General features: G+C 36.2%; 2 protein-coding genes and 1 long non-coding RNA gene across 3 annotated transcripts; 1 reads left to right on the forward strand and 2 right to left on the reverse strand.

Annotated features, from left to right (window-relative positions):
* Positions 2,980-10,280, reverse strand: LOC18779632 (hydroxymethylglutaryl-CoA lyase, mitochondrial). Its single transcript, XM_007211665.2, has 9 exons — positions 9,644-10,280; positions 8,373-8,565; positions 7,696-7,891; positions 7,337-7,516; positions 6,477-6,557; positions 6,240-6,403; positions 5,089-5,225; positions 4,394-4,509; positions 2,980-3,475 (listed from the first exon to the last, which is right to left on the reverse strand). The coding sequence occupies exons 2-9, from the start codon at positions 8,537-8,539 to the stop codon at positions 3,227-3,229; spliced, it is 1,290 nt and encodes a 429-aa protein (XP_007211727.1). The 5' UTR covers positions 8,540-8,565; positions 9,644-10,280; the 3' UTR covers positions 2,980-3,226.
* On the forward strand, positions 13,955-15,839 carry LOC109948919. Its single transcript, XR_002271365.1, has 2 exons — positions 13,955-14,381; positions 15,534-15,839. It is a non-coding gene; the product is annotated as an uncharacterized LOC109948919 (long non-coding RNA).
* LOC18780007 (mitogen-activated protein kinase kinase kinase 3) lies at positions 17,767-24,765 on the reverse strand. The gene is made up of 11 exons (XM_007213530.2): positions 23,854-24,765; positions 22,818-23,135; positions 22,435-22,522; positions 22,223-22,285; positions 21,974-22,134; positions 21,666-21,741; positions 20,001-20,060; positions 19,780-19,887; positions 19,436-19,672; positions 18,474-18,577; positions 17,767-18,381 (listed from the first exon to the last, which is right to left on the reverse strand). Exons 1-11 carry the CDS (start codon positions 24,303-24,305, stop codon positions 18,120-18,122), a joined length of 1,929 nt encoding a protein of 642 aa, XP_007213592.1. The 5' UTR covers positions 24,306-24,765; the 3' UTR covers positions 17,767-18,119.

The raw sequence follows: 25,106 nt of genomic DNA on the forward strand, positions 1-25,106 counted from the left end.
TGAAATACGAACTTTACCAAATTTTTTGGCCTGTCAAAAATGCAGTTTAATCCTTTCTAAACTTTAGCATGCACAAAGTACATTACACACAACAAACAAACAGGCCTCCGGCCTCATCACCAAACAATTTCTAAAACGTTCTAGCTTTTGAAATATACGATTATTTAAAGTAATACCAACGATTAAATTTAGATTCATCTACAACTCCAAATTCGACAAGGCACACACTCAAAAGCATAAATTCCATAAAGACCCAAAATATCATTCAAATAATAATCAAAACTTGCTTACACATGCAATTTCCATAAAATACTTTCATAATCGAACCCCATATCACCCAATCCATGTACTTTAATAATAACCATACTAATAATAACTATGTATTCTCTATAATTCTCAAGTCACAGTGTAAAAGCCGAAACCAATCTGATAGCACATTTTCATAACTCCATTAACCGAATACTAATTTCCAAACCATTCAGGTTTCCACCATCAAATTCAAATTCCAAGCTCGCATAGAAAATATCGTCATTCAACATCAAATCATGCATCAATTCATACCATCCCCATAACCCAATTTATATCACAAATAAACACACACATATATACATACATTCCAATATTCCGAAAGCAATGCACATTTAAAACAATTGTTCCATTCACTGCCTAATAATCATAGCCGAGTCCCAAGACTTGCTTTCACAACCATTCAATCAAGTATCCCATAATCATATATTCCACAACTCTAAATATTTCATAAACTTCAAATATCAATATAACATCTAATAACCACAAAATACCATAATCCACAATTAAAACTACAATAAGAGTTCATAATCCCAATAGTCAACATAATCAAATATACACATGACATTTTATATACGCATAACATTCCATCCTTGAAAATAATGATCATTAAAATAGACACACAGCTCACCCTGAGAGGGCTCTCCCTCTGGAGTACGCGATGTGTGGGTACCTCACTCAGGAGCATAAGCAGATCTAAATAATAAGCGTACCCAACAACGAATTTTAACTCAACACTCAAGTTCCCGGGTCTCAAAGTGTAAGGGGGTTTATAAAGTTATTCTAGTACTTCTCGAAGGACGAGACAGTCCCGGAAGACTCATGGTCAACCGAGCATTTAAACTTTCCGTATTGGTCAACGAGGCCCGCGAATCCCACAACCATCGATTTTTGATCCAAAAGTCCCTACAAGTTCAACAAGGTTTACTAAACACGCCCCGGAAGTTTGGTCCCGATCGAGCGGTCAGAACTAAGCCAATCACACGATCGGATGGCAATCGTTTTGCCTAAACCAAAAATCATTGATTCAGAGTATCCAGGACTCTGATTCTCTAGCCGTGAGTTCTTACACGATCCTAGAGGTACAGAGAACAACATATTTGAAATTGGGATAGATCGAACTGTTCGAACCTATTGAACCCGGATATTGCATAATCGGTGCAATATCCGTTTGACTGTCATACGGTAACCAATTCCAAATATGAGCATACTGTCGTGCTTAGAATGATAAGGGGAACATTTTAGAATGTAGTGGGCCGCCACATAGTGGCCCATGCGTCGCCGCCCGCCACCGGCAGAGCGTAGGTGTTTTGAAAAATTTCCGGCGACGGAAATTTCTCAAAACACCCTACAATACTTATACCAACACGTTCAGACTACCAAGGGTAGCATTTTTAGTTTTTGGACCACATCCTAAAAGTGGCCGGAGCTAGCCGAATTGAAGCCGGAACCGTAAGATTTTGGCTGGAACTTCCCGGCCTCGAAAAGAAGGCGACAACCACCAATGGTGTCGCGCAACCTAGGGGAAAGCAAGAAGGAGGAGAGAGCTACTTGTTCCAAGTGGTGGTGGCTCGAGGTGGCTGTCAACGTCACTGGCAATGGTGGCAGTTTCTACCGAGTTTTCCAGTCGACGCCATCGCCAAATGCCGGGTTTACGATCGGAGAAATGGGGTGGGTTGAGAGAGAGAGAGAGAGGAAGATTTTGAAGGTGGTCTCGTGCGATTTGATGGTCTGACGGCAACAAAATAGCCGTCCGAACGACCGGTGTTGCAAAGAGGGGAGAGAGAGAGAGGAGAGAGAAACTGTCGAGAGAGAGAGAGAGAGAGAGAGAGAGAGAGAGAGAGATCCAGGTATTTAGGGTTTTTGACAAATTTTGAAATTACCCATACATCCTTTCAATTTTCTGACCTTTACGAACTCGTCACAACTTGGAATTGAGCGTGCCGCCTGTCTACGAACTCGTATATATATATATATATACAGTCCTTTCTATTGAGGGACACGCTTTAGGGTCTCCTACGAATTTTTTTTTCAACAATCCAAAACATTTATTTTTTAAGTCTACATTCATAGATCATCGTTGCAAAAAATTAGACAAATCGAAAACGTTTTCGACATCTAATTGTATCCTACAAAATCGATGAACACAGTGTTTCAAGAAAGTACAAATATTTCAATAACTCAATTGAGTGGTCAAATGATATCGAATTCAAGTGATTTTTTTGTAGAGATGATCTTTGAATGATTATCTAAAAGTAGACGGTTTGGATTAATAAAACAATGTATGGTGGGCCGCACCCTTGTAGGGCCCACTCCATATTGTATTTCACTAATCCAAACTGTCTATTTTTCTAGATTTTCATTCAAAGATCATCTCTACAAAAAATCACTTGAATCCGTTATCATTGACCACTCTTGAATTATTAAAATTTTAGTACTTTCTTGAAGCACCGTGTTCATTGATTTTGTAGGACACAAGTATATGTCAGAACAGTTTCCAATTTATCTAATTTTTTGCAAGGATGATCTATGAATGTAAAATTAAAAAATAGATGGTTGGGATTGTTGAAAAAAAAAATTGTAGGGTCCCCCTCATTTTATTTGAGAAATCCCTCAATAAAAAGGGACTATATATATATATATATATATATCATTTTTTAAGCAGAAAAAAGATTACAAGGAAGATTTTGTTTCTATTATTTTCTAACAGAAGAAATCCTCCGCACGTTTTTAAACTTTATACAACCAAAGATGGAAACTTCATATTGAACACAATATGATGTGCCTTTGAAAAAATAATTATTGTATCCAAGACTTAAAAGTGTTTATTCCTAATGTGTGGCAGCGTGAAGATCATGGGCATTCCATGTAAGAACGAAGCACCCTTCTTTCCTCTTGAATAACTCCTGAAATAGCTATCTTATATCTTAGAGGCATCGGCTGTAACTCGGCTCAAAGCTACGGCAGTCTTTGAACCAGAGGGGCGGCCCAAATGCTTGCTGATGAAGTCCCCAGCCATCAAGAGTTTCGCCAAATCCACATTGGTTTTGACACCAAGTCCGTTAAGCATGTATACAACATCTTCAGTGGCAACGTTACCTGAAGCTCCCTTAGCATACGGACACCCACCTAAACCCGCAATAGAGGAATCCACTATGCTAATCCCCATCTGTTCAAAAGAAAATATTAGGGTTTACACGTTTATTGTAACACATCTACCTTGTTCCTGATTGAAAAATGAAGGAAAAAAAAAAACACAATAGGCCTTGGAAAGTCCTTGGTGAAAACCCTTTTCATTTTTTGCTTTCTTGTTATGAAATATCACAATTACTTCAAAACACCTAATCTATTCCTTAAAACTAAACAAGGAAACAAGTCCCAATGGAGGGAAAAGTAAGGTAAAACAGGAGTAAGATTGCAACTAATGTTCTAAAGAATTACAAACAAAAAAGAAACATGATCACTGACTTGTATTTTTCAGGTAAATTTTAGGAGTATTTGGTATTACTTTTGCATGCAAATAAATGCGTACAACATTAATTGTATGAGGTGTTCTTTAAACTTAATGTACAACAAATTTTAGCTTGATCATTGCTCATGTTAGGGTAATATTAGTGATTATTCAGAGGGTGTCTAATGTTTGTCTAATCTCCACTGGTGTAATGATGCACAAAGAGAGGTTTAGGATACCAATAAATTTTTTTTCTCCATTAATCAATTTCTTTACAGCTTTGCCACGAGATGTGGGGAAGCTAATTTTTTGTGGGTGCATTTCATGCATTCCTCTTGTCATTGAGAAAGCATTGCACACAAGGGGAAAGAAAGGGAAAAGTTTTGTGGAATTGTAGTGTATGCTATTAGTTGTCCTTTGGGTGGTGTTGGAAAGAAACAAAATTAATTTTGAAAACGGTTGATGTGGACTGGTAGCTAGGCTGCTTAATTGGGTGAAAGTGTCTTCAGTAGACAAATTATTCATTGTGGTCTACTTGTGCCTACTAATTATATTCAAAACATTGTTCTGTTTCTTACGAAAAGATAAAATAAAAATGCGACTTGAACCAATTTTGACATGTTAAAGATGGCTTACTTGAAGAGATACAAGAATGTTTGAAAGAGATTGCCCATAGGTGTCATGGAAGTGAACAGCAAGCTTCTCAACAGGAACAACAGCAATCACAGCTTCAAGCATGGGGACAACCGTCCCTGTGTCGAAGGAAGGAAAAAACATATAATAAGTACAAGGCCATTTGGGGTATGACAGAAAAAAAATATATATATATACTAACAATGATTATCTGGGCATATGAAACTTCATATTTTGGTTGAAAGGAAAAATGTCACTCCATAAATGAACACCCATCTCTAGAGGCCTTGGAGAGTAATGACCTTTATTTGAAGTCAACACGTATTTCTGTCCTCATCCTATAATTTTTTTTATCAGCTTTCCTAATGTAGGATAGGGATTCACTCCAGGGACTTCACACCAGAATTCCCATAGCAGGAAGGCAAACAAGAAAACTTTGATTCATCAACTAACTCCCATTGAATTACATGGGAAGTATTTATAAAGACCTACATCTAATAGGAATAGGGAAGTAAACCTATTCCTAACAGAAGTAACCATAAAGACCCAAACACAGGAAAACTTGATTCATCAACTAACTCCTATTGATTTAGATGGGAAGTATTTATAAAGACTTAAACCTAATAGAAACAGGAAAGTAATATGTTTTGTAGGACAAAAGTAATTTGTTAATCAAAGTACAAAGTTCAAAATGTTACCAGGTGTACCAACCCCAATTGTGTCACCAAGAGAAATTTCAAAGCAGCCCATGTTGTAAAGTTCTTTTGCTACATATGCCACTCTTGATGGAGGAATTGCTCCCTCCACTGGACATCCAATGGCACATGAGACATACCTATCAACGTTAAAAACAACAAGTTAATTCGTAAAAGAACCAGCGCACATAAAATAAAATAAATGTTCCTTCCTTTATGTCTTCAAAGAAGTATTAAGGTAAGATCACCACCAAAAGGATAATGATACATACAAACATAGAAGCAAGAGGTTGAACGGTACTTTTGTCTAACTCATAGAGAGTTCATAACCCAAATTCCAGTGAAAGTTTAGTTCTGCCACTTTGAGTTGAACCTCAAGGAAGTATTGGGTGCAGAAAGCATCAAGATCTCAAATTGCCTAATCCTATTTGGGAAGGCATGTGCCTTGGCAATAAGATCTAAACATCTGATCCTTCTCCTTCATGTTATGTTGAACCTCTTACATGAGAACTTGACTCCTAACATAATGAAAAGAGAAAAAAAGAACCCTACTAAAATCAAGTCCTTGAGAGTGTTCCATGGCCTTGTCATATCATGCCCCGCACTATTATCTCCCATATTTGTATTTTTTTGCTAAATATATTTTCTGTAAGTAACAAGATAGCATGAGGGGTTGGAAACCAAAGAGAGACGTAAGGATGAAAATATGAATCAGCTAGTGCAACGGCAAGCTTGAGCTTTCATTTGTGATCCTCAAAGTGTTCAGCCACAATGCATCAGAACATGTGCCAAGAAACAAACGATAGCAGATGTTTGTGGCCTATCATTTCCTTTTTAAAATTGCATTGTAAAGGAAACATGCCCTGGCAGAGGGAATACAGAGATCATGTAGGACAATGCTTGCATAGGGTAGCTGGAACTAATATAATATTATACAGAAATAGCCCACAAGGCAAAGAAAAATAGCAAAAGAAGAGAGAGAGGCAGCTGAGAAAGTTTTTCACGTAAATCCTACATTAATATTGCCAAACCATCTGTTTCATTTTTTTAACCCATCTGTTGATTTGGAAGGCCAAGCTAGCTCTCATGTTTCGGTTACTTAATAAAGTTTCTGTTTCTTATCACAGACACAGAGAGAGAGAGAGAGAGCATACCCTCGAACAGGAATTGAAAGCTCTTTTGCCGCACGAGTAACAGCACGATAACGAACAAGACTTTCTTCAATGCTACAATTGATGTTCGACTTTGAAAATGATTCAGAAGCTGATGCAAAGACTGCTATGTCCTTAGCACCAGCTGCAATAGCTGCTTCAAAGCCCTATAAAAGTTGATCAGATATGTCAGAGAAATCACATGACGAAAGTCTGGTAGTACTACTAGAGATCACTTACTTTTAAATTGGGTGTCAGCACAGGCAATCTAGCACCCTCCAAATTGTGAACTACTTCCATTACATCCTTTGCATCTGCTAGCTATATATAGAAAGGAAAATGGAACAGAAGTGAGACAAGTTATACTCAAACAGCGTTCCCAAAGAGAAATCCACATATCTATTGATGAGGATCATAGTCAAAGCAAGCAAACGCTATACATATATTGTCTTCAAAGTGAAGCTGTTTAATTGAGATCTGCTTTACCTATGTACCATTATTTCCTAACAAGATATTAGCAATATTGATCACAGGATGAACTTTTTAGCAGGAAGAGAAGTTAATGTTTATAACTTTAGTGACTTTAAAGTGGGACTACAAATATCATTTCTTGCAGATATTACATGGCGTGTGATGTCTTGATAATAGTTTTGATACTAAAGGTACAAAATTTCTTTTTTATGATGAGTTTTTAAAATGCAATTGACTACAATTTCCAGAATAGGGTAACAATGAAAACTTTGTCAAAGATCTCTTAAAAATTAGAACTAGGGGATGTTTGTATACTTTATCAAAATAGGAAAGTTTCTTGAATTCACTGAACCTCAGAGGAGATCTGTATTTCAAATCAAATATTCTTAAAAGAATATATGATATTTGACGTCTCTCATTATTATATCATAAATTAATGCTTACGTTGCCAAAAGCTGACTCATAGAAACGCATCTAATTAAGCTTCATGGGATTTACAGGTTAAACTGAGAACCCTCAAAACTTAACTAAGAAGATACTTATCAGTTAACTATTCCCATAAAAATTACACTTTCCAAGAGAAATTTGAAGTTACCAATTCAATTAAATAACTAGTAAAGGTAAATTACCTGAGGAACCCATTTGGGTGATACAAAACTTGTAGCCTCAACAACAGACAACCCACAAGATACCAGTCTATGAATCAATTCAATCTTTACAGATGCAGATACAATATTCTTTTCATTTTGAAGTCCATCCCTTGGACCAACTTCTACTATCTTTACAAACTTTGGTATACCTTTCAAAATCTGTTTCATTCAAACAAAAGACAAATAATATGCAACCCAAGTGTCAAAATGTATATATAATTTACAAGAAGAGAAAAGGGAAACTTTATCTGTTAAACAACAGATATCACGACATCCTCATGCAATAAGTTAAAACAGAAGGCAAAGATATCGTCATCCTATTTAAGTTATTGAAGCACCTTATTTGTTATATCTTTGTCATTGCACTTGGACTCATATTGATCTGACAAATACCATGAATCACAAATATTTCCAAATACCCTGTGATTCCTGCCTAAGCTCAAGGTCCTTTGATTGAAGGAGTCACCACGGGAAATGTCTCTTGTATGTCTTTTCCATGGAAAGGCCTCTCTTGTATATTCTTCATAATCTTCGCTGAAAATTAACGTAAGTTTTTATGGTTACATTATCAATTAAACATTATTATAGTTTAGAGTAGCTAAACTATGTAAGAATATGTTCTGCACTTCATTCTGTGAAAGCAAGAGACAATTAGGAACTGAGAAGAAGATGAATAAATCAATTCGATCTTCAACTAAATGGTAAGGGAAAAAACCAGGATCTTGTCATTATCCTTCAGACAATTTCCAACTATGTGGTCTTACCCGAGCACATGCTTACACACATGCCTGCATAGGCATACTGATGTAGGATAAAAAAAATAAATCCTAATCCAAACAGGAATAAGAAAACAAACCAAACCAAATAAATTAGGAAACTGACAACAAAAAAGGAAATCTGGTCCAGAATTTGAATGCTATGACAGAATTTGATTGTTTTGTGCACACGAAAGCAAATGAATGGATAACGTACATTTTGAGTGTTTCCCAAACAAAATAGATCACAAACTACTTACTTGCAGCTATTGGATGTGCTACAACTTCTTCCTTCAATCCAACAGTTCCCCATGGCCGCATCATCTGCTCTAGACCTGCAAGCACTAGATGAGAATCTTTGAACCCGATCAATAGTACTCATGCTAGGCAACTTGTCAAAACCAAGTGGCTCCTCCAAGCTCGACATCGTGGAAGTAGATGGAAAAGGCCCAACTGAAATTACCAAAAACAGAAGTAAATGCTCTGCTGCCTACAAACATACTTTTCTAGCATGAGACCAACAATACACCCATGAATAAATTCATCATCCTAACAGATGGCAAATGGCTGTCAAAATAAATGTTAAATATTTGAAGAAAACAACAAAAATTCAATGATCCACCATATCTTCGAAGAACTAGAATATCATGTCTGGTAAGTGAATAAAACAGCAAAAAACATGAAAATGATCAATGGCCATTCATTTCAGTTTAGGTTTGTTAAATCATACAATTTAACATGGTACCTCTATTCTCACATAATTAGCTCAAATGAGGATTAATTTAAGTTACCAATCACAAGTCATGTTACGTCTCAACAAGGACAAGAAAACTTATGACTTAGATCTGTCAAACGGTAAATTGCAATTCGAGATCAACCAAGTTTATCTCAAATTTCATAGTTCTGCCTTTCACTGTATCCTTTCATATTATGGCACTTCCTAGAAACATCCTAATTCAGAAAAACTCATCATATAGTCATGTTTTTTCTTGGCTATTAACAAGGCCTTACTGCAGATCACTCTTGTAATTTCTTCCTCTCATTTTCTGTAACTCATCAATCGTCGAAACTTCAGATACTCTATAGCATTATAATTCATTAATTTATACTCTTCAGTCAATGAACAACGGGCCAAGGCAAATGAAATCAGATAGTAAGAAGAGCAACCTTATGGCCATTGTTCAGTTGGTAAATGCAATGCAAACAACCATAGTGTACCAACTGAATTACACTGACTCCACCCAAACTACCTATCGATATTTTCCTACCTTTCCTCGGCAACCAAATAATCATCAGCCAACAAACACAAAAACAAAAGCTTAATTTCAGCTACAACTTGTATGCAAAGCAGAAACCAAAGCATTAAAAGTCCAAAACCAAAAGAAGTAACCAAAATTAAGCATCATTAATCACTGTCAAAACTTATATGTCGAAACAGTAAATGAAATTAAAACAAAGACCCTCTGTTTGGTTGGCAGGAAATTATATTCAGATAGATATTCAAACTTGTGGGAAGGAAAGGCAAACAGACCTGAATTCGTTGAGAGAGGAAAGCGAGAATTAGGGTTTCTGAGAATGGGAACAGAAACCCTAGGATTTGGGAATAATCTAGGCGCTATAGTTTGCAGCAAGAGAGGCAAATTCTATTGGTGGTTAGATGGAAAGTATGAGAAGAAGAGAAGGTGACGAAACGTGACGAAGTTGTTTAAGGCAGAAGGCTTGTTAGATGAATTAGATAGGTTGGTGGACGACGTTAAATTCTAAAATTCAATTTTTCTTTAAGATCACGCCTGTCCTCTGTTTTTTCTTTTTTCTTTTTTTTCTTTTTTGTATTTAACGTTTTTATTTTGGTTCTCAATTTTCCTTCTTGTTATTCGAGAGGCATACATGAAATTGAATACATCTCTGTCATCTCATCTCTGTGTGTGTGTGTGAAGGAGAAGGGCAGAGAGAGAGAGGTGGGGGGGAAGGGGTGGTAGGTAGTTTTCAGCTGGAAGTTGGTCACATTATTTTAGAATTGTTTATTGCGTGGCCTTCTACGAAGGAGAAATCCTTGTATGGTACCATTTTCTGCATACTGACAAACCGTCGCAAAAAGGTTTGGAGGTTTACGTAATTATCAACTTTAATTATTTATATTTTTTTTTCTTCCCTTGAAACGAATGGACCGGGTTGGTCTGAGCATGACACGAGTACGATCTGATTACATATGACATATTCCATATTTTTGGTATGTTTAAAGTTTATTTATTAAATTATAATTATTTTATAGTAAAATAATATATAATTTTATTATAATTTTTTTTAATACAAAATATAAAATTACAAAGCAAAACCTCTTGGACACGCAAATCCAAAGAAGTTGAAAAATAAAGCATTTGAAGAAGGCAACGGCAACCCAGGCTTCCACAACCTAGAAGTAGAAAGCTTGTGATCCATGCCCGGAAGCGAGTCTGCCGTGAAGTTAGCTTCCTTAAAGATGTGATGAAATTGCAGAGACTCACAAAGTGAATTCAGGCGCCAAATGTCTTGGATTAGAAGAGAGCCACACCATGGGACTATAGCATGCTTTTTAACACAATCAGGCCCCGTTTGGTAGGCTAGACTGGATTGGACTGGTTGGGATATGACTAGATTTTAAGCAGTTTTTTGGTGCAATAAACACTAAGTTGAGATTGTAGGACTGGAGCAAAAATAGCAAAATTTTAAAAAATACAAATAAATTTATAAAAATTATAATTATGAATACAATTCTAAAAAATCTTTGAATCATAGGACTATGACCCAAACTCCAGAGAAAGATCAATTGGGTGTCTCTTCCGTGGCCAGTTGCCACAACCGATTTCCCGCTGGAACAGAACTTTGTCTCGATGATCAATCAGACCCTTAATTCAAATCATTCTTTCCAAAAAAAATCCCCAAATCCTGGTAAAATTTCATAACTTGCCATTGAATCCCAATCTAGGAAATTAAAATTGCCTCTTGGAGATGGTGATCCACCAAAAGAGCTCTTCCTTGTCTTCCACCAAAACGGTGTCATAATAAAAAACAAAGGGGTGGCTGAGAAGCATCTCAACCATGCTTTCTCGGGTCCTTCGCAAAACACTTCCCCAGAAAATCTTTTCCACTCACCATCTCCTCAACCAAACACCCAAGAGCCCAAACAAGCAAGAATCGCAAGGCTCCCTCATAAGATCTTAAGAACAAGGCCTCCTTTAAATCAGATCTCAAGCTTTGCCAAACTGACTGGAAGATGCGAAGATATGGCAAAGGGGAAGGGAGAGAGAGGAGAAGAGAGATAAGAATAGAAGGCAGCAAAAAAACCCAGAGCAAGTTCTCGCGAATCAAAGAATGTGGAGGTGTGGTTGGCTTTGAAACCCATGTCCAGCGATGGGTTTTGGAGCCGGTGTTATTATGGACTAGTGTCCAATAACTACATCCAGTCCATGATGCATTTTAAGCCCCACCAAACCATGGCCAAGACCCATGTCCATTTTAAATGAAAAAATCCTATCTAGTCTAGCCCACCAAACAGGGCCACAATGATTAACTTGAATCTCCTTCTATGATGATTGTTTTCCATACAGTTCCATACATTCACGACAAAGGGGCATCTGTGAAACAGTGTGAAACAAGTGATCGATAGTTTTAGGGCAGTTTTAACACAATGGGCACTCCGGGTTTATTTGTGGTTGGAACCTATGGTGTCGACTTCGAACCTGCAATCTCTTCGTTATCAACAGCCAAGCAAAGATCGTTAATTTGTTTTCTCTATTTGTTTTCTCTATTAAATTTAATATTTTCTTTCTAAATAAAATAATAATTTTATTTTCCAAGTTTCAAGTTTCAATTTTTGAAACCAAACAATAATCTAGCCATTTTTTATTTAAATGTACTTCAAATAAAGTTATTGACATCATTTTTCAACAAATAATAAATCTTGTTAGTACATAATTGTAAAAAAGATTGAAATGAAGTTGTTGAAAAAAAAAAATGCAATACATAAGTCAAGTGTGGCATGAGCCCATATCGACTCGTTTAGTGGCACGTCATGAGCCTAGCCCAGCCCCATATGGGCCAAAGCAGCGGGCTCGGGCCAGATTTGATGTTTTTCATAAGTAAAAGGGGGACGGTACAGCTTGTTTATCAAATGAGCTTATTTTAAATTGATCGAGCCGGTCCGACATTGCCAGTTTGACGCTTCTTTTAACCCCACACATCAAGTATATCCATATTGTTCAAGTCTGAAAATTTTATTAGTTTATTGACGTGAAACACATATGCATATCAGTCCTAATATCCAATAAATGTGAAGTAAATTCATTTGATTAATCATGTATAATTTTTCTTAGGCCTTGAGATTCGGAAGGCCATTGAACCCTATATATAATGAACACAAAGGTTTTTTAAGAAAATATGTCCAGTCTAGTGGTATGGTTCTTGCATAGTTGGTCATATGTTCAATGCTTGTTTTGGACCACACGAGGCCTATATTGAAATTTAAAGTGCAATAAATTTACGAGTCATTTTTATGTAAATATCTATATAATACACGTAAAAAAAATTCTTTAAAATAAAGGGTTTTGTACAGTAACACCACTTACACAATGTCAAGATCATTTTTAATATAATATTAGAAAAGAAAAAGTCATTAAACTTGGAAAGTTCTATTACAAAGAGACTAATTATGTTTTCTTCATAGCCAAATGTTAAAAAAGCCAATGAAATGGTCAACAGACGAGAAAAGGGAATTTCTCCAGATGATAGGCAGCTGAAAAAGTTGTTGACAATAGCCGCATTGGACAAACAAGGAATTTGGCCATTAGGTACTGTTTGTTGTGGTTTTAATTTATCACTCTAGAAGCTTTGAGTTTTGCAAGTTGCCGCGTCAATTCTTCATTTGGTAAGTGGTCAGGTCGGCATTCAAGTCTCTTATATTCGGGAGAGCGAATGGAATAAGAAGCGCCAAGAAAGAGAGAGACAATGAACGGACCAGAATAATAAAAAAATTAAAGGACATCAACCAAATGATGACACGTTTATGAACAGCATGAGGCTCACCATAACTCAAGAAAAAGGAAAGAAATTGACGAAAATTCAATATTCAAATAACATTTTTTTTAAAAGTGAGTTTGCAGTGCAGCCGCCCCCTTCGGGTTGAGCGGCTTTCCCATCTTCTATCTCTCTCCTTTCTTAGTTTTTCTCTTTTCTCTTTTTCTCCCTAGATTTGTTTGGATTTTGGGTCCTTTTGTTCAGATCTATCTGTGTCTGTTTGTTTGTATATTTTCTGTTGTAGGTCCTTGGTGACTTTTTTTGTTCTTGGATGTGTCTTGTTGTCGTTGGGATGGTTGCGGTGTGGCGTTGTCAATCTAGCTTTTTTCTTTGGTTTTCGTTGTGTTTTTGTATCAAGTACTGCAATCCACCATAGATACCATGATTTTGTTGCAGCTTTTGGTCCACTCACATGGATTTTACTCCAATTCAGTGTTTGGAGTTGGAAAAGTGATTGTTGCCAGTTTGTGTGGGATCGGGTTTTGCCTGTGCAAAATAAGAGGTTTAGCCATGTTATTAGCTATGAATGACGAATACCCACGTGATACAATATTATAGTGTCGCTCACCTAAGGACCTAAAAATGAGATCATGTAAGAATCAAATTTATCTTAACCACATGATTATATGAAATTAGATCTAACACCTTAAAACATTTCACAACTTAAAATACGACAATAAAACTGTCTTTTTGCTGCGCATACTTTTCGCTCTATAGATTAGTATCTCCTCAATTTCATTCCGTTAATTTCTAGGGAAATAGTGCTTAATGCCACCATTTTTTTAATTTTAACTGGAAATACCACATTTCCCCATAAATTTGATAAATATCACCTACAAATATATACTTATTACCCTGAACCCACTTATCGCCCAGATAACACTTTTGGTCAATTTTTGGTTTCTCTCTCTCAACTCTATCTCATAGTTCAAGAACAACCTACAAAACCCACAGCTTTGCCCTCAAAACCCAGTTCTTCCTCTTCCTCTCTGTTTTCTTCTCTACCCAAATCTAAACCCCAAGTTCATCTTTTTTCGAATCCCTTCTGCAACCTAAACAAACCCAAACAAAACCATCTTTTCTGAATATGACAGCATGTCTTGGCATTAGGTGGCCATTGTTTGAGCATTTTGGTCCAATTTTGGAGGGTTTTGAAGTCAAGGTTTACATCCCCTCTTCAAGAACAGCTTCTCCAGAAAATGAATTGTTGGGAATATGTAAGTTTTGATGTTAAATTGAATTTGATTACTGAAATTGGAATTGTGATTGATTTCGCCTGTATTTTGTGTAGAAAGTGAAGTATTGGGATTGATTTTGTTTGTCTAAAACAACAAATGTGTTTGTTCTTTGTCGATTGATTCTTGCATTTGGTATTGGGATTTTCTATGAACTTGTTATGATTATATCATAGTGAGGTAGCATTGTCGATTTGCTATTGCAATTGTATTGTGATTTTATTGCAGTTGTATTGTAGTGATATTGCTTTTGTATTGCTATGGTATTGCTGTTATATTGATTTTTTTTGGTGTTTTATTGATATGTTACAGTAATTTAATAGGAATATATGTTGATATCATTTTTCTTTATCTGCTTGTGATTTGTGTAGGAGTTGAGATTATTCTTGGCTGAAATATTATTTACGATCTCTCTCTCTCTCTGCTCTTCGGATTTTTCTCAACATTTATGTGTTAATTTAATGCCTGGTATTGTTTTGGAACCATAATCATTGTCAATCTAATTGTTTCTTTAAAAGATTGCTGTGAAATTGTTACTCCATTTTCTTCTTTCCTTTGTTTTAAGATATTTTTGTTTGGAGAAAAAGAACTCTGTTTTTGGAATCTAAAAGACTAGGTATCTATGTCTCACATCTTGGGACTAATTAAATGTGCTTTTTGATATTGAAAGTAAGCTGGCATCTTTGGTTGAAAAAATGAAGGCATTACTGCTGAAGTAATTTCTACTTGAATTCAATTTGCCTATAAAACTTGTTGACTGGTGCTCAACAAGTTGGGTTTTTGTAGCTTGAGTTGGCGTTATAATTTAGGTTCGCTTTTTTGCATGTGTGTGTTTTAATGGATTGGATCTTCTACCTGTATGTTTGTCAAATCTCAATCATATTTTGAGATAAGTTGTGTAGTAGTGTTGGTTGAAATTAATATATTATTTATTCATTGAAAGCATATTGTTTCCCGACGGTGAGTACTTGACCAAATTATAATTTGTTGCAGTTTTATCTTGACAATTTATGTTTCTTTCTCTTTTTCTTTTCAAATTGCACAAGGAAAAGAAAAGCTCACCCAACTCGTTTCCTTGTCAAGAACAAATTTGAGGTTAACAGTTACACAATGTGTTTTAGCTAGTTTGTGTAGGCACTGATGTGCAAGTCATACACTAGCATTGGAGACCATTTTGTGCATAATGTACTGTGTAGACAAGGGGTTCTTTGAGATGCCTTTTGAAGACAAAAGCAAAGCTTCTATTATGAAAATGCTAAGCAAACTTGCAGCAAACTGTACACAACATTGATTATGCTTGTTATTATTAGGCCCCAAGAATTAGTAAGGACATCTAAGACATTATGTATTCTTCTTGTGGAGCCGTATGTTTCTAATATTTGTGTAATGTGCTTGATACTGTTTTTGAGGTCATTATTATAATGATATGAAATTTTCATATATGATTATTATTTTTTATGTACTATTTCTTATCTGTAGCAACTGAATATTGTAATAGTTCAACAATTAGAACATTATATAATATGGGAAAGAGAGTACAAAGACATCCATAAGGTACTTGTTTATTGCCATTGTGTTGCTTTTTTTTTTATTGCTTTCACATTGGTTGTCAATTGCCACTTTATTGCTTTCATATTGCTTTTGTATTGCATGTCTATTGCCACTTCATAATCTACATGACATTATAATGGAGTGGAAGCAACTATGGATATTGTCAAAATTAACCATTCTTACATTGTCGTCTTGTATGTTTCAAGACTGTGTATACGTGACTGCCGTACCTTGCTCAAGATCCCAAAGTTTTCAAGTAAATTGAACTAAATTTCATTTAATGGTATCAAAATAATTACATGGTCTCGTATACAATAATATTCAATACATGTTTTTTATTACACATGACTGTCGACCTTAAAGACCCAACCGCAGCCCTCCAAATCTCCGGCCGCATTCTGCAAGACCCAGGAACTCCACGCTCGACCGCATCTCGCAAGCCCAAGCTCCACTCGGCCGGAAAGCTTCCACTCCCCGCCCACCTTCTCGCGAGATCCTAGAACTTTGAATCCGGCCAAATAGCTTCATCAACTTGGTTGCCTTCGAGTGCAACCCGGCCGTCATGCTTCTTTAATTCGGCCCCCTTTGAGCTTCCAATCACGGCCCGGCCATAAAGACTCTAGCCACACTCGAACTTAATCCGACCCCTTGTATTTTCATAAGGTGGCCCGGTTGGGTGAATTCTCACCACCCCCAAACAAATATAAGATACAGTTTATACCAATATTGATACCACAATAAGTCAATGTATACTTTATACTAAAATCTCATAAAATCGTATTTGATTATTTAAGATATAAGGAATGTAAACCGCCAAAAATATCATTGAAAACATTAGTATTTCGAAAGTCCATTTTTCATACTCAGTAAGATTTTGATAGAAAACAATTTTTCAAGTATGATATGTAGTACTTGAGGTTGGCACAACTAAATATATGCATATCTCAACTAGCATGGCACTAACACTTATCACTTGCACTTTACAACCTTAGGTACTAAAATAATGTTAGCATCATATTAGCCTTACATAACTCTTAAACAATAATATAGATTACTATATGTCATTCTTGAAAAACTGTTTTCCCTCAAAATTTGACTAAGTACGAAAAATACACTTTTGAAATACTAATGTTTTTAATTATATTTTTGGCGGTTTATATTCCTTACAACTTAAATAATCAAACACGATTTTATGAAATTTTAGTATAAAGTATGCATTGACTTATTGAGATATCAATATTGGTCTAAACTGGATTTTCATATTTTGATTTGTTTGGAATTTGATTTTCTAGTACTTTCTTATTTATATTGTAAACTTAAGTAAATGGAGTAATATCAAAATAAATTAAAATAAAAAGACGACATTTACTTAAATGGGCTGTTCGAAAAATGAAAAAGCCCATGAAGGCCTAGCCTGAACCCAAAAATTTCAGGCCAATCGGACCCGGCCTAGTCCAATTATGAACTGTAGTCGAGGGAGCTGGGGCACTCATTTTGTTTTTAATTTTTTAAATTAAATTTTGTTTTTGTTTTAGGGTTTAGAAAATATCAAAATTTTCAAAGATTTTTGCTGGTTTTGTCCAACGTGGTGCATGTGGCTTCCACATCTGTATATAAATAGGTCCCACGTTTGCCACATCACTAGTTTAACGGATGAGCAAATGAACAAAACTGAAGGAGAGTGTAAATTAATTAAATTTTAAAACATTAAAGTGTAAATTAATAAAATTGAAACTTCGTGGCTCATTTTGAAAATACCCCCGAACCTGCAGTGTTGATAACGTCCTTAGCCGAAAAATTTATAAAAAAAGTAAAGTGTGAACCCCATTTTGTCTATATCGAACGAGTAACTGCCCGTACAAGAATCATCATCTTTCACCATGAACATAATTATAAAATTTAAATCACAAATGTTACAAATGAGACCATCTAGCTTCCATTTACAAACAATAAGGATTTAGACCAGTATCTACCCCATGCACTTTAAACTAGTCCGTAAATGTCCCCGTTTGTTTTCAAATTCCCATACATAACAATCAAATCACTTCGAGTTGCTAGGTGGGTGGGTGGTTGCATGAACCAAATTTCCTTCTAAACTTTCAGGACTCCTCCAGTTCATCAAGCATTCAGGGAGACAATAGAAAATTTTGCTTCTCATGGTATTTACATTCAAATGGGTCGTGTTCTTGGTGAACCTCCGGGCGTTTGGGCTTTAAGTATACTTGTGTCCTGCCAAGGATCAAGAGTGTACGATGTATTTGGACTTAGTGTATTATACGACAAGTCACTCAAATTATAACTACTCTGTCCCATCATGGCATAAGTTGGGTGAGGAGGAGAAAGAAAACAGCTCTTGTGTGTCGGTCCATATTGTCGTAAGGGGCTTGAACAGGGGGATACAGGCAAAGATGTAATCATCCTTATATTCTCTCTGCATGTAAGAAATGACAAGCTTTTATAAATTATAACATGTTCTACAGACTACAGAGATGAGGATATGACGGGTAGAATGTATGATATTACCTGGGGCTCCGCACAGCTCTTGAAGTCGCGGCTGTGGGCTTTGCTGTGTGATCTGCATCACTCAAGGTGATGCTTGTTCTGTTGGAATGTAGCTCCAATATTGGCTGCTCAAAAGGAGAAATGACAACAAAATCAGGTTGAGCAAGAGCCTAAGTTTGATACAAAGAGTTAATAAAATAACAACTATCAATCAAACTTTGAAACATTAATGCCCCTGCCTCAATCTGCTTCACATTTTATTTGTTTATTCGTTTTTGTTTTGGTAAGAAAAATAAGTTTTTTTATTTTTTAAAAAAAAAAAAGTACAACCAGTGCGGACAAGTTGTTCACCACAGTAATACATCAATGAAAAATAAACAACCTATCAATTAACACACTTTCTAACTCCAAAGAGGATACAAAATACAAAAAAGACTCTTAAAAGAAGAGCTGCTTTCCAAATCTGTCAAAATAGAAGAAAATGAAATATCCTGAAACTCAGAAGGCAGGGAAGTCCAAAGTGCAGACCAAAATATGACCATCCCAGAAAACTTCGATCTGTTCTCCTCTGTGATTCTCAAAACTATTCTTGTTTCTGTTCACCCAAATACCCAAAACAGCACTCGCACCCAACCAATCCATAACACTTTTGCCTTCTTACTGCCACCAAAGGTTGCTACTGGGGAGTGAAGAAACAAATATACACACTTTTTTCATAGGAAAAAAGTCCCACACTTCCACCACCTTCTTCACACATGATGCACTTTGTTTTAATGATTTCAACAATTTCATTATACATGTATACTAGAAACAATTCAACCAAACAGAGCCTCCTACTCTGTACAATCACTATGTTGACTGAAAAATGACCATTGTTTAATAGACAATTCATGATTTGGCCCTCATACTAATATCTGTGAATATGTATGTAGTCAACCAGTTCTAAAAGGCCTGGCAAAAAAAAGAGTTCTAAAAGGCTTTACCGGTGTCCTGCTTCCGTGAAAAGTATACGGGAAGGCATCCTTGGTTAACTTGGTGTTAGAAATTCTTGTAGACGTTTGCTCTCTAATGAAAGGGTGGTCTAGCAGTTGAGACGCTGCGGGACGCTCTGATGGGTTCCGTTGCAAGCATAGCCTCACAAAACTTTTTGCATCTTTGGAAAGATGATCCGGAATCTCTGGAATATCTTTGCTGTTTCCAATTTTAAAAATTGCTGCCACCTGTTGAATCCAACGTAAGGAAACAAGTTTTGGTCCAGCAAACACTTTGTAGCTGATGATAACAAAGAAAACTTGTAAAGCAATAAGTTCTGAACATTATATCGCACCCCTTCATACTGGCTCCAAGGAGGTTTAGAAGTTGCCATTTCAAGAATTGTACATCCCAAGCTCCATATATCCACTGCAAGACTATAGCCGTTTATATTCATTACAACCTGAAATTAAGATTTCATTAACATCAGAAAACCCCACCTGAGTAAACTGGATACTTAAATGAATCAGAAAAAGAGGGAACATGATGCTAACGTGAGAGAGAGAGAGAGAGTACCTCGGGGGCCATCCAATAAGGACTTCCTTTGAATGAAAGCATTGAAGCACAATTTGTAATCTGATTCAGAACAGAAAATCATCAGACTTCACAAAATTTACTTGGAGAAGTAACCAGGAAAATGGCAGTCAAAAACTATTGTTTATTTCATCAGTCAAATACCACTCATATATGCATCTTATATCTATGTGCTGAAGTTCATCAGAAGGTTTTTTCTCTCTTTCTTTTTGTAAAAAACAACTTTATTAGTAACTTACAACACAAGTTGCAGATGAGTCGTCCACTTCATAAAATACAATAATGATAATACTACAATTTCCTACCACAACACCAAGCTAATGACATACAAAATCAAGGATGACATTAACAAAAGACGGTGGATGAGGACATCTTTGTCAAACCCATTACGGTTTAGAAAAGAAAGAGATGGAAGAAGAAGTCATTTATTTGGTCTTTAAATCTGGCAATTTTTTATTCCTGCGATTAGTTTCTAACTTGTTCTCTAACTTTCCAAGATTTTAGTAAGATTTTTAAGTTTTCCAGATTTCAGTAGGATTTCTAAGTTTCCTATTTTATTTAGGTTAGAATTTCTGCTTTAGCATGGGATTTTTTATCCTATTGTGTCTAGGTTTTAGTTTGCTATAAATACCCCTCATGTAATTCATTATGGAGTTTAGAGATTAGAGATTTGAGTTATGAGAAAAGTTTGCTTTCCAGTGATTGGAGACTCCTTGTTGTGAAGCCAAACCCCTTGGTGTGAAGCCAAGGCTTCTATTCCCATCTACTTTCTGTTTTAAAATTGTTTTTGCTTCCGCTAAATTACCTAAATACTCAATTCACCCATATCCTACATCAGTAGAGGGTGATGAGCCTAATGAGTTGATTGACTATGAAGGTGGCTATTAGCTACATCAGCGCTCAAATTCCTTGAATCCCTGGCTTCGATGATCAACCCCTAGCACATTTAGGTTTGGATCTTCAGCCATCCTGGTCCTCAGGACCCAGCACAATAATATTCATTCTTATACATTTCCTTTAAAATACGCAAAAGGGGTTGATACGTCCCATCCACAAAGAAAGTTTATGCCCTTCCACGCATTACCAGTGGAAGCTACAGCCGCTAACACTTAATCTGCAGGAGGGGAATCATTATGTGAAACTCTCAACATCTTGTTCGGTAAACGGGAGTTTAACCAGGCGTGTCACCCTTGTCTAACCGTTCGGTCTGAAATACACCCCTTCCAGTCACAAGAATATCAGATAATGATAATTTCCGAAATTCAAGAAAAACCAAAGCCCAAAGTGGAGTCCAAGATCTTAATTTATCCATATAATCTCCTCCATAATTTTAAAATATCCTCTTGTTTCTCTCTAACCAAACCACCCAATAAACAGACAACCACCCACCTTCTGCATTTTTCACCTCCACCAAGCACCTTATGTTACCCCTATGAAAACATGTATCATTTTCCTCTTTTGGGTCCAAATAGCTGTTCTAAAGAAAGATAATGATAAAAAGAAAACATGGGCAATTTCCTTGTCATATAGTTAACAGTTTCATTCTTTATTCTTCCTAGACACATTTATGTTTGAGATAAATTAGTAAGTCTATGCCTTCATTACTTGACTAAGAACTTATTGTGCAGAGGATGAAATGCAATTTACATGTTTTGCCATGCCAAAGTCTGCCAACTTGATTTCACCATTAGGACCCACTAATATGTTTGCCCCTTTAATGTCCCTGCAAGGAAAAGCAAATGAGTTAAAAAAAAGTTCTAAAAATATATAAAACTACCTATAATTTGAATTAAACAGATTTTAATTAATTGTTATCAGTATTAAAATATAAGGTAAAAGATCAGAATTTCAGGATTCCGAAAAACTAGATTTAAAATGACATATTGCAAGTAAATAAAACACAGGAAGATTCATATGGCCAACCACATATGATATTATTGGTAAAATCCACATACCTATGAACCGTATTTCTTCCATGTAAGTAGGCAAGCCCAGATATGATCTGTCTGGTATAATTTTGAATCACAGGTTCCTTAAAAGGACCATATTCTTGAAGTAATTTATGAATTGAGCCACCAGACACATATTCCAAATAAACAGAGAGTGCGTCTTCCCCCTGAAAAGATTACAACCCAAAGTTAATACTAAACTAGGGTCCAAGGGCAACATTAACAGCTAACACATTTAATTGAACATTGTCTTACCAATTCACTTCCATGATATTGAACAATGTTTGGATGTGAGAGCCGACTAAGCAAATTTATCTCCTGTTGACAACAAAAAGGTTAGATACAAATCAGTCAACAACCAAACAATCAGATGGAGAACATATAACCATGTAAATTTACATTAAAACACTCAGTGACAACTCAAAAGATAAACTCAATAGGAGCAAACATTATCTGGACAAAGTTACCTGGTTCAGTTGCTTAAGACATTCTTTTGATGTCCGATCATCAGAGACAAGCCTAACTTCTTTTATTGCACACATTTGCCCGCTTTCACTGTCAAAGTCACAAATGAAAATCATATAATTAGTAAGAAATACAGAAGAGTTGTCGGCACTCCAGTTATTGTAAAGACAGTTATTTGGTAACCTTAATTTCCAATCCATTATTCTTCCTTATATTTTCTAGGCTAATCTGAAAAGTGTGTATACATATATATACCATCATTTATGTGACTTGATGTTTCGTTTTCCTTCCCCAAGGTAGAAATAATCAAGTCAGTTACCAAGACCAATAAAAAGTATCGTTCACTTAGTTTATTAATCAATCCACCTACAAGAATACAAATTACCTATTAAATCCGACATAAACATGGCCAAAAGTCCCCCTTCCTAGAAGCTTTCCCTTCTTCCACTTTGATAGTGCACAAGTTGTGTTCTCAATGGCGACACTAGTTCTACTGCTGGGCAAGGCAGAAGGGCTAGTTGGAGAACCTGGAGGGAGAGGAAGTGGATGACATACACTCTTCCCGTCTTCTTGCTTTCCCGTTGGAGACTCCAAACTTATGGCACAAAACAGCGGGTGAAGAGGAGATGTCGGGCTAGTTGGCCCCTTAGACCCAGGACCGGGGCTTCTAGGCATCATGTTGTACTTGGGATCACCATTAGCTCTGTGAACAATAAATGGCATGGGTAACATCTAGCAGTATATAAAATACAAATTGAGCTTTTCATGTCATTTTTTCCTTATACCAGGGATTTACAATGTTCCCAATCATCTTCTTGTGGGATTATAAGAACAAATCCATCAATTTAATACACATTATGTATGGCTAATGAAAGTAGGAAATGCTAATTTTTACAGTGAACATCATGCAGAAAATGCAAGTCCAAAATTGTTCTAGTAAGATTTTTATTAAGTTAATCTAAGGTTGAACTTCTCTATTCTACACATCGCCGTATTTTAAGGATTTATATACTTACACTCAGTGAAAACAAATAACAAAAACTAAGATTGTTGTAGTGAGACAGAGAGCAGAGAATCGTACAAGAGTAAGAGGCTCAAGAAGAAAAAGAAAGAAAGAAGGCCCGCATCATGTGGTTTTTCATCGAAAAGATGAGCTCGTATACAAGACAATCTATCTCCACTCTGACAGCCAAAAAACTCAATCGAATTATAGCTAATTAATTACTAAATTGAGATCCAATTAGTAACTGTGATCCGATATATTCATAAATGAATTGGATTTATTGAATGGAATCCAATGATTGGACTAAAATTTCTTACAAGAATGAGATGAATTGAATGAAAAACAACGCACAAGTCCCAAATTGGACAGAAAACAGCAAAAGCCCCAATCGGAAAAGCAGGGTTTGTGGGGAACCAACCTGTAACTGGAAGCACCTAATTGAGCATGGCTGTCATGCGCAATCGGTTGGTCGTCGGAGGACCCAGAGGAGCTGACGCTTGAAATTGAGGCGGAGCCAGATCCCAAGCCAAGCACCTGATCATTTCCCAAGCCCTGCGCCGACGACACCGACGGCCGAGGCAGGGGATGCCCCTGCTTCCTCTCGCATCCATCGGAGTCGAAACCCGAAAACCCAGAAGCAGAAACACCAGCACGCACAAGCTCCTTGCTCGCTCTCGGTGACCCACGAGTTATTTGTTCGTCGAAGCTCTTGGGCCTAACGTCTTTCTCTTTCTTCTTAATATCGCTATTGATCGAAGATTTGATGATGAAATTGTTGTTGTTGCGGTTCGAGTATGGGTTTTTGTGTTGAAGTGTCTTCTCTTGCTCTTCTTTGCTCTTGCTTGATTTTCTTCCCCACCAAGCAGGCATTTTTACCTGAATTTATTTCTCTCTCTATATGTATATCTATATCTGTATCTATATATCTATATCAGGCGCTCTAAAAAACAGAGGAATTTTTTTTTTCTAACTATGTAATTTAATTTAATTTAACTGGCAACAACAAGAGAGAAGAGAATTGGGGAAGGAAATTTGTGAGAGAAAGAGCTTGGATTTGGGGTTTGCGCGTTGATTTTATATGGAAGAAGAAGATGATGAAGACGAAAGGGAGACTTTTTTTAGAGAGAGAGAAGTGGGACCAGTGGATGAGAGAGAGAGGGGCAACACAACAGTGAGGAACAGCTCAGCTAAGAGGCAAGGACAAAAGAGAGAGTTTGCGGACGGCAGCCGGTGGTTGGATAAAGCGGGGAAATGACGTGGCAATTTCCTAATTGTGATGTACTTTTTACTGTCAACTACATGTGTCATTCACTCGTGTGTACGAACAGAGCATATACATGCATACATCATTACTTTTTTTTTTTTTTTGTTGAGATATTTAGTGATACACCTATTCTTAATACTAATATTATCAATAAACTCTACATCATTGAATTTCTATAAACAAACTCAAAAAAAACTCAAAAAATAACAGCTGACCTTATTAAATTTAATATTGATTATTAAATTACTTTGATGCCCTATTGAGTGTTTTGGGTATTTTTATGAGATTTTTGGGTTAAGCTTGATTTAAGAAATTGATGGCAATTTTGTAATAAGAAGTTAAAAGTCTCTTTGTTATATTGTAAATGGGCTTTGGGTGTGTTTTTAAAGTGTATTTCATATAAGGTA

The sequence above is a fragment of the Prunus persica genome, chromosome G4, assembly GCF_000346465.2.
Source record: "Prunus persica cultivar Lovell chromosome G4, Prunus_persica_NCBIv2, whole genome shotgun sequence".
Taxonomy (NCBI): domain Eukaryota; kingdom Viridiplantae; phylum Streptophyta; class Magnoliopsida; order Rosales; family Rosaceae; genus Prunus; species Prunus persica.

Excerpts from the sequence above, each read along its gene's own strand:
- LOC18779632 (XM_007211665.2), bottom strand. The coding sequence starts at position 8,539 with ATGTCGAGCTTGGAGGAGCCACTTGGTTTTGACAAGTTGCCTAGCATG. Across the intron at positions 6,404-6,476 it reads TGCTGACACCCAATTTAAAA|GGCTTTGAAGCAGCTATTGC; the intron begins GTAAGTGATCTC and ends CAACTTTTATAG. Across the intron at positions 5,226-6,239 it reads CTTTCAATTCCTGTTCGAGG|GTATGTCTCATGTGCCATTG; the intron begins GTATGCTCTCTC and ends TAACGTTGATAG.
- LOC18780007 (XM_007213530.2), bottom strand. The coding sequence starts at position 24,305 with ATGCCTGCTTGGTGGGGAAGAAAATCAAGCAAGAGCAAAGAAGAGCAA. Across the intron at positions 22,523-22,817 it reads GTTTATGTCGGATTTAATAG|TGAAAGCGGGCAAATGTGTG; the intron begins GTAATTTGTATT and ends TGACTTTGACAG. Across the intron at positions 18,382-18,473 it reads AGAGCTGTGCGGAGCCCCAG|AGAGAATATAAGGATGATTA; the intron begins GTAATATCATAC and ends TCTTACATGCAG.